Source organism: Aristolochia californica, unplaced genomic scaffold (assembly GCF_029961685.1).
Source record: "Aristolochia californica isolate CCGP_79_NKW_82.1479 unplaced genomic scaffold, dmAriCali1.0.hap1 SCAF_5, whole genome shotgun sequence".
Classification (NCBI taxonomy): domain Eukaryota; kingdom Viridiplantae; phylum Streptophyta; class Magnoliopsida; order Piperales; family Aristolochiaceae; genus Aristolochia; species Aristolochia californica.
The window spans coordinates 39,246,859-39,255,761 of NW_027182214.1; the positions used below are offsets into that span (position 1 = coordinate 39,246,859).

At 41.5% G+C, this 8,903-nt stretch overlaps 1 protein-coding gene across 1 annotated transcript; it reads left to right on the plus strand.

Moving 5' to 3' along the window:
- Positions 1-927: 927 nt before the first annotated feature.
- Positions 928-3,768, plus strand: LOC137966453 (uncharacterized). Its single transcript, XM_068813066.1, has 5 exons — positions 928-1,532; positions 1,819-2,130; positions 2,303-2,621; positions 2,974-3,084; positions 3,203-3,768. Exons 1-5 carry the CDS (start codon positions 1,221-1,223, stop codon positions 3,322-3,324), a joined length of 1,176 nt encoding a protein of 391 aa, XP_068669167.1. The 5' UTR covers positions 928-1,220; the 3' UTR covers positions 3,325-3,768.
- The last annotated feature ends 5,135 nt before the right edge of the window (positions 3,769-8,903 follow it).

Below are 8,903 nucleotides of genomic sequence, written 5' to 3' on the forward strand. Positions count from 1 at the left end.
AGGTTGAAACCGGTTTGTGGTGGCTTATTTATTTTGCTTTTGCTTTTGCTTTTTGTTTATCCTTTGATTATAAAACTTTATAAAAAAGAATCCTACCTTTAAGTTTCTAATGAGTTTGGATCGACTTTCCAATTAAGTGAAAAGCCTTTAAATAGGACCTATTCATGTGGGAAAAAAGAGACTATACATAAGTGCTCTAATTATAACGTTAACGACGTGCAAGTATTTATAAGAGATCGTCACTCATAGAGCCAAGGAGGAGCAAGTGCTAATAAAATCCCCACTTTCTTTGCGTAAATAACAGCTTAAATTTTGGATTAATGTGCATTTGGACAGCAGATTTTCGGTCCTACGAGGGTAAGGTGTGACCGTGAGATTAGTTGAATGCCCAAAAGTGGAAAATTTTCAGTAAGGCAATATCTGGGTTTTAACTAAAAGGGGAGACTTCTCAGTGGACAGAGTTACGGACTGTGGAGGCAACCGTCTGGTGGAGTACGCGTTAGCCGTGACAGAGCAGAGCCAACAGTGAAAGCAGGAAGAGGCGCGAGAGGGTAAGTTCGTCATTTTATTTAAGGGGAAAATCGTTCATCTGAACCCTAACCCTAATTGATGGCGAGTGATTTATGTGGTGTCGTTACGACGACGACGACGACGGCAGGGACGGCAGGGTGAAGGGACGAAAAAAAAGGAAAAAAAAAAAAAACAGGAAAGAAAGCGGTAAAAAGGAGTGGTAGAGTGGGAAAGGGAAAGGGGTTGTGATGAAAACACATGGCAGGTGAGTTTCACAGGCGGACAAATGTCTGCTCCAACCACTGAACTCAGCCATGACTCCGGAGCCAGTTGTTACATGGCTTTTTTTTTTTTTTTCTTTTTTACGAAAAAGTCAAAAACCCTCTTTCTTTTTCAGAAAAAAACGAAAAAGAAAAATCTCTCTAGCTCGGCTCATTAACGCAAGCCCACACTCCCCTCGTCAAAACCTCAATAAAGCTCCCTTACTCTCGTCTCAACATTCCTTCTCACCCTTCAAAGTTCAAACCGACCTCCTCTCCCTTCAAAGTTCAAACCGACCTCCTCTCCCTCCGTCCCTCCCTCCGTCCCTCCCAGGGTTTTACTTTTTGTTGGGGCCAACCCAGTCCTTGCTATTATTGTTTCTTAGGAAAACAGCTAGGAGGAAGTGGTGTCTGCTTTCTGCGCTTCTTGCTGTCTTTGGTTCTTTAAAGATGGCGGAGGATTTGGATGATGGGGAGTTCTGGCTTCCGTCCGAGTTCTTGGTGGAAGACATACTGATGGAGAAGAAGCACAGGGGCGAGGAAAATGATACTAGGGTCTGCTTTCCGGGCGAGTTTCCTTACGAGTTTGGCTCGTTCGGTTCCAATTTGAGTTCGCCGGTTGAATCTTTGGTCGGTTCTGCTGAGACTGAGAGCGACGAGGAGGAATGTATCGCTGGTTTATCTCGGCAAATGGCGCACTCTATGCTTCTGGACAACGAAAGGCTCGGTCACGGCCCTGTATCTGACGCAGAGAAAACGAAGGTGAGTTTGGATTGAGGTGTACCCAGCTCAGCGTTTTCCCTCCTTTTCTCTTTTATTTCCTCCCTTGGCTTCAGCTTTTTCCTTTTTTCTAACCTCAATAATTCCTCTATCGGTGGGATATTGGGGGTTTCGCTGTCCTTTTCACATCCTTCTGCTAATTGAAGTGATGGTCGCATTTCTGGTTGGAAGCTGAAACGGTTTCTTGTTGCAAGTTCCGTTTGCTTCATAGATTTTGATTTCTTACACTCGTCGGCTCATTCTTCTTTTTCCCCCTTTTGTGTTTCAGAGGGTCATGGCCGGTTCTCCCCAATCTACTCTGTGTGCTGTGGATTGTTGGAATTTTCATAGCCACGGTTCGAGCCGAAATAGTCCGAACGGACAGTCTCAGGTGTCGTCTCCTCCCTCCACCCCGCTAAATCACAAGGAGGATGCCTGGGATTTGCTTTATGCGGCGGCGGGACAAGTTGTGCGCATGAAGATGAACGACGAGGCTCAGAGATCTCATGGAAGGGGGCTGTTGGGACCTCCCAGGAAAACAGCTTCAACTGGCTATTTTCTGAACCAAAGTCTCACCCAGCAGCAAATTCAGAGTACCCAAGTGAGTTTCCTCTTACTTCACTTTTTGGTTCTAGCCCTAGCAAATGTTTCATTTGCGTTCGTCTCCGGCACATATTTCATTTTCTGGACCTCCTCCTACGGCGTTTAGATTCATATGACTGGTGTATTCTCTTGATATTTGTGTTTAATTAGAAAGTTTCTCTATTTTGCAGTTTCAGCAGCTAAAGCAGCAACAACTTATGAAGCAGCAGTCGTACGCCGGTTGGGGAAGGCAGAGTAAGGCGAATCCCACTGCTGCTCCGCCGCCGCAGCAGATGCAGGGCAGGATAAGATCTGGCAACGGTGGCAGATGCGGCCGCCCCTTGGGTTTATCTGTTTCCGCTTGCTCCCCTTTGCAACAGCAGCAGCAACCCGGTGCGGGCATGCGAGCAGTATTTCTGGGTGGTTCTGGTACCAGTAGGGAATCATGCGGCACTGGCGTCTTCTTGCCTAGGGGAGTCGGTAACGCAGCGGATCTCCGCAAGAAGCCAGGTTATTCCTTTATTCATTCGTCTCTTGAGGAAAATCTTGTGCTACACTTTAAAGATACATTCGAGTTTATCTGAAGGCAGTTTTTTTTTATTTTTTAATTTATCCTTTTTAATGTTTTGCAAGGATTCTTTTTTCTATTGTTTGCTATTTCTATTAATTTTTGCTTGGAGCATCTGAAACAATCTGTTTTGCTCAGTTCGAAGTACTGCTAGATTGTTCGTTCATCTTGGAGCTTCTATTTTGAAATCGTGGATTGTGTTTTTTCAGCGAGAAACTTCTGTAGATAAGGAGGTTAATTTTATTCTTAAAATCTGGGTGTTGATTTCTTTGTTATCGGGTGGTTGGTTGACAGCGTGCTCGACGGTTCTTCTTCCTGCCAGAGTGGTCCAGGCTTTGAGTTTGAATCTTGATGAGATGGGTACTGCACAGCCTCGCTTTCAGCCCAGCTTTGTCCACCAAGAAGGTATTTTTGTTGATAAACCCTCGGTTCGTTTCGGGCATGATTAATTTATTATTACAGATTGTTGGCCGGGGAAGCCTTGAGATGGAGATGGTAACTGCTGTATTCATCTCTTCGACAGATGGTTCTGTTTCCTGCATCAGCTCTGTTACTCCCCTGCACCAGCCGAGGCGCCATAATTTAGTCCGCCCCGTTCTTCCCGCAAATCAAGAGATCCGCCTTCCCTCAGAATGGACTTACTGAAAACCCTACAGAACTTGGGTTACTTGGTGAAGAAGATGATGATGTATGAAGGAAAAAAAAAGATAAAAAGACAAAAAAGCTCAATAGGAATTCTACATTGGATTTGGCGAGAAAGTGAAAGAAGAAGAAAACTGTTTTGAAAAGCAATAAGATGAAGGAAAGGAGGGGGGGGGGGTATAAAAAGCGCCGTAAGGGAGGGGGTGGAGGAAGCGAAAAGCGAAGAAGGGTGGGATGAATGGAAATTTAGATAGGATGGGGGGCATATTTTGTAATAAAGTCCGTCTCTTATGGGGTGTTTTTCGTTTGTCCGGGATGTTCTGCCTGCACTTTTGTCGTGTGTTTTTTGGTCCATGCCAAAGAGCGGAAAGGGGAGAAACCGCCCAAAAATATCACGGATCGCCGATTAAGTAATAAAAAAGAAATATGATAAATGCTTTATTATTCTTTCGAGTGTGTTTTTTCAATCAGATCCTGCTTCTGCGCCACAGAAACCTGTTAGGAGAAAATATCTCTGCAGTGAATTTGACCAAACCCCCGTGGGTACGCATTTTGTAATTTGAATTTTAAAATGCATGCTATATGCATCATCCTGGCTGAAAGTGAAGTGCGTCCCCACTGGCTTCACCCCGCCCGAGGGAGAGTCGCGTTGGTCCGACTCGGGGCTGCCCGAAAAACAAGGTATCTCTCTCTTTTCAGACCTGGGTACGGCCTAGTGCCTGCCTACTCGTTCTTTTGTAAAAAGCGGCAAAAGCGAAACGGACTCTGCAATTAAGTGCGAAAGAAAAAAAAAACACACACAAGTGTAAATTTGAAAATGTTAGGAGGAAGTGGGGGAGTGGTGATGTCTAGTTGTTGCTTGTGCGTGAAGCGTCGTGGGTGCAAAGACTCGTCGTACGTATCATTTATATAACACTTCTATCTGTTGCTTTTTCCGCGCTGTGGTCCCCCCCCGTCTTGTTCTTTGACCAGATCAAATCTGTAACTGGCCTTTTGTACCCCTCGCTTTCGTAATTATATTAATCATGTGTTAATGACGCCACATGTGGCCGTTGAAAACGGCTAAAGTCGTTTGTAATGGTGGGGTCGTTCCCGTCCCTGTGGTGGTTTGTGATCCAAATTCCACAGCAAAGTGCATGGCTCGCTTTTCCTATTTGGTTCCCGTTCCATCATATATATTTTGCTTAAGTACCGTTTGTTGGGGGTTGGATAGACGTTAATTGACATCGATGACACATCTCCTTCTATTAAGGAACAGGAATGTTTTGCTTTGATTTCTTCGTGTTTTTGGGCTTTTTTCTTTGTCGTGTTGTCGAGTGCTTTGTTTTCTCGATTTTTCACTCATGCTTCCCAATACTCAATGATACTCGTCACCCTTAGACTTGTCTGCCACTCCTCTCCCATACGTAATGAGCGAAATCTTAAACAATCATCGCCTGTTTTCTTAAATGCTTAATCGAGTCAGCTCACATCTACTCGACTTATTAGCTTATTATTATCAGTTTCGTAATTTCGGGTTCAGATGCGAATGCTTCAGTGTGTTTACTTACTAACCGGCGAAGAGCATTCAATTCTGGAACTGTTGCTCTGGAAGATAAGATCTGTCATACGTGGTGGCATAAGATGAGCTCAGTTTGCTTGGGAGGTCTTCACACTCTTCACTCTCCACACCAACTCCATCTATTTGGTGGCCGAAAATGTAAGTCATCTCGAGCTCCGATCACTCTTGAGTCATTAATGATCGGTGGAACAGATTTTTAATTGGGTAGAGTCTCTAGATGAGCTTGTATCCGTTTAATGTGAGACGCGTGAATTATTTGTCTAGTTTCTTTTCCGCACTATGTGGCGAAAGTGATTCCATTGAAAACCATAATTGCCAAGTGCTGCTGCTCGTCTGGTTAGCTCACCAATTTAAGGAACGCGCAGAGATGTACGAGATTTTTGATTATTATCCAGTGAGGATCTGCATGTCAGCCTTCCTGCACAACCTCTTGTGACTGTTAGTAAATGCTGCCATCATCTACTCGGCCCGACTCCGTATTAACTTCCCGCACTCGCATCACCTATGGTTTCCTTCTTCTTCGTCGTCTTCTTCTTTCCTACTATTTAAAACTATTCGAAGTATCAGAGAGTTCGAGTACGTGACATTGGCAGAGATTGAGCGGAGAGAGTGGGTGGTTGTTCGAGTACGTAAGAGAACAGTCGGAATTAAGGTTGGGTGAACTGACTCTACCCACTTTGTCCACAACTGAGCCAGGAGAAAATTTTATGTGGGTTAGCCGCGACCGAGTCGAGACTGGTGTCAGTTGGGAAAAGAATCCTACGCATCTCTCCGACTTGGATGATGTGGCCCTTAAACAATTCAGGGTTGATGCCGTCGTGCCCTTTGCCTTGTGGTAGGTCGTTGCCATGACAACTTGTTCCACTTAATTAATAAACCACGTCTTACATAAGCACCACATTATTTAAACCTTCAACTAAGGCCCGTCATGACAAATAGCTTTAGCTTTTGTGTAACATTGTTCCTATGTGTCCTCATTTAGGTTGTAAATCCCCTTGTTATGTTTAAACAGGAAAACCGTCGAGGAGGTGTTTGGAATTTATCCAAATATGTGGCAGATGTTGCGTTGATGGGAATAATAAAGTACCAATGATTAATGGAGCTTTTCTCTCCACTTTTCATATAGGTGTCTTATGCAATTATATGACCTAGATCCTCCTATCGGTTCGGATCTTTTGGATCCTATCCGAATGTATGGATCAGAAACCAGCAATTCCCCCGTACCTCTTCCCTCCGACCAACCCTAACGTCGACTCCTATCACTCCACCGGACCACCTCTCTCCGTCGAATGTTGTTCAAGCCAACTGCAGGGGTGTTGATCTTTTAAGCGTGGTCTCCTCTGTAATGTCGCATCTTCTCCGGTTACTGAAAAACCTGCGAATTCCCTCTGTCATCTCATCAGGAAGTTTCACTGGGACCATGATTAACCACCTGGAAAAATACCCATCTCTCCAAAGCGCATCGGATTTGGTCGATGATCTCTTCGGACCGAATCCGAACTGTTTTCAATTTAGTGAGGACCTGGCAGTTAAGCAGTCGAAGTGGGATCAATAATTGACGCTCTTGGGAACAAAAAATTCATTCGGAGCATTGGAGCTGCGTAGGTTTCGTCATTGTTTTAGGCCTTACGGTCAATAGCTGCTCATTGGTGAACCCACTTTCTAGGTTTGATATAAAGTTGGGCCAGTTACTTGCGGGAGTCTTTTCCGACATCTCACAATCTCTTTTCAACATTTCAAACAAGCCATGAATTATACCTGCAAATATCCTGTAAAAGTCTTTGCAAAATAGGGGACGATAATCCATAAGCGACAACTCAGCTACAAAACAATAACTTGATAAGGCTTTAACATGTCTACTCTTATAACATTGGCCAATTTCATATTCCTCAATCGGTATACTCACTTGGCATCCCAAGCAAGGCCTACATTATCTTGTAAAAAGACTGACAAAGTCTAATTACCCAGTGGGGGTCCAAACTTCCCACCATAGATGAAGCATTAGTATCCTCTTCAGGTTACCCAAACGAGGCCCAAACTCTCCGCTGAAGATGGGGCATTTGATTACCCAATTGAGGCTCAAACTCCCTACTCAGATCGGCACTACCACACAATTGTTTAACTCAATCCACACAATACAAACTCAAGGAATAATTGTTCTGGAACTCAATTATTTATAAAAACTTAGAATTTATATCTTTCTTAATAAGGATATAGTAGTGAAAGAATTCACAAAAAGCTATTCCTATTGAAATCAGCATCACAACTCAATTTGTTTTACCATTTTTGGTGAAATGTCTCCCATTTAGCACCACTAGTTCTCATTTATTCAAAAATTCAAGTCCCCCTTAACAAGACTTAGGCTGTGTTTGGAATTCAAAAAGTGGAGAGAAAAGAAAAGAAAAAAAAGGTTTTTTCTTTCTTGTTTGGATGCCTACGAAAAATGAGATCAAATGGAAAAGAAATGTAGTTTTTCTTGTTTGGATACATGTGAAAAATGAAAAAATAAAAGAAAATTAATAATATTTTAAAATTTTGATAATTCAAATTTTCTCTCAAGTTTCAATTTCTTTTCCTTCTTTTCTCCCCAAATTCCATAATTTTTGAGTGAATTTTTTTTTATCTAAGAGAGTGATTTTCTCTCTTATTTTCTTTTCTCTAAATGATTCTAAGCCTCCAAGCAATATAAAATACTTTTCTCTCCCCTTTTCTATTCCGTGGGTTCCAAACATGCCCTTAAGAGAGAAGGAATTTCAAAAGCAAACCAAAATCCACACAACAAAATTGGTAACATATGCTATGAATCATTCTATTAAATTATATGGGAACCTCGAGCTTCTAAATGTCTCTAACTTCCACCAAATTAGTAATAGACATTCCTTTCACCGAGGATCAAACAAAAATAACATCTACAAGGGGGAAGAATCAACATCCATACCAATTGAAACTTGCCAACAAATGCTGAAAATCATCTTTCTCAATTGGATAAAAGACCTTAGTTTAAAAAAAACCTAAACTCTATCAAATTAGAAGCAAAAGCCCTTCTTCACAACGATCAACAAGACCAATTAAGCAAGCAAGAGATTTTTATTCCCTCAAACTAAAATTCCCACATAGGCTAAAAACCATTCCACTATATTAGATAAAAGGCGTAAAGAAAAATTACTCTAATCTGCCTAGAAATGAAGGCCCAAACATTCTCAACTGCCAAGTAAAAATGAGATCCACATTCCACACTTCTATAATAAGTCGACTGGTGTGCTGTCGCAGACAACAAAAACTAAAACCTATACTCTTAAAAATATATGTAGTAGTGCGAGTAGGGGTGGCATCGAGCTGAGCCGAGTCCGAACCTGGTTATGTTCGAGTCGATCTTGATTTAAATATTTTGAGCCGAGCTTCGAGCCGAGCCTTGTCTCGAGCCTAAAATTGTTATCGAGCTCGAGCCCAACGAGTTCGAGCCGAGCTTGAGCCTCAACATACATTTAAAACTTTTCAAAAAATATATATCGAAAAAATGTATATAAAATTATGCATACATTTTACCTAAAATTGGGTATGACCTCTACATAAAATTGGGCATAACTTATATATATAATATGTGTATAAGATTGGGCATAACCTCTACTTAAAATTGAGCATAATCTATATATATAATACTTGTATAAAATTCGGCATGACCTCTACTTAAAATTGGGCATAATCAATATACATAATACCTGCATAAACACTCCATAGACACTCCATAAAATTGTCTATACATTCCATAAACACTTCATGAAATTGTTTATACACTCCATAAAATAATCTAAACACTCCATACACTGCATAACATTATAAATAAACTCCATACAATAATCAAACACAACAAAATTAAATAAAATATCACTATCAATTTACAATCACCCAAATAAAAACTATAAATCCTTTAAATAAAATACTATTACTATTACAGACTTACTAGAAAATTACAAGAAATATTTTAAATTTTTCTTAGGAAAGTTAAATGGACCTCTTATTG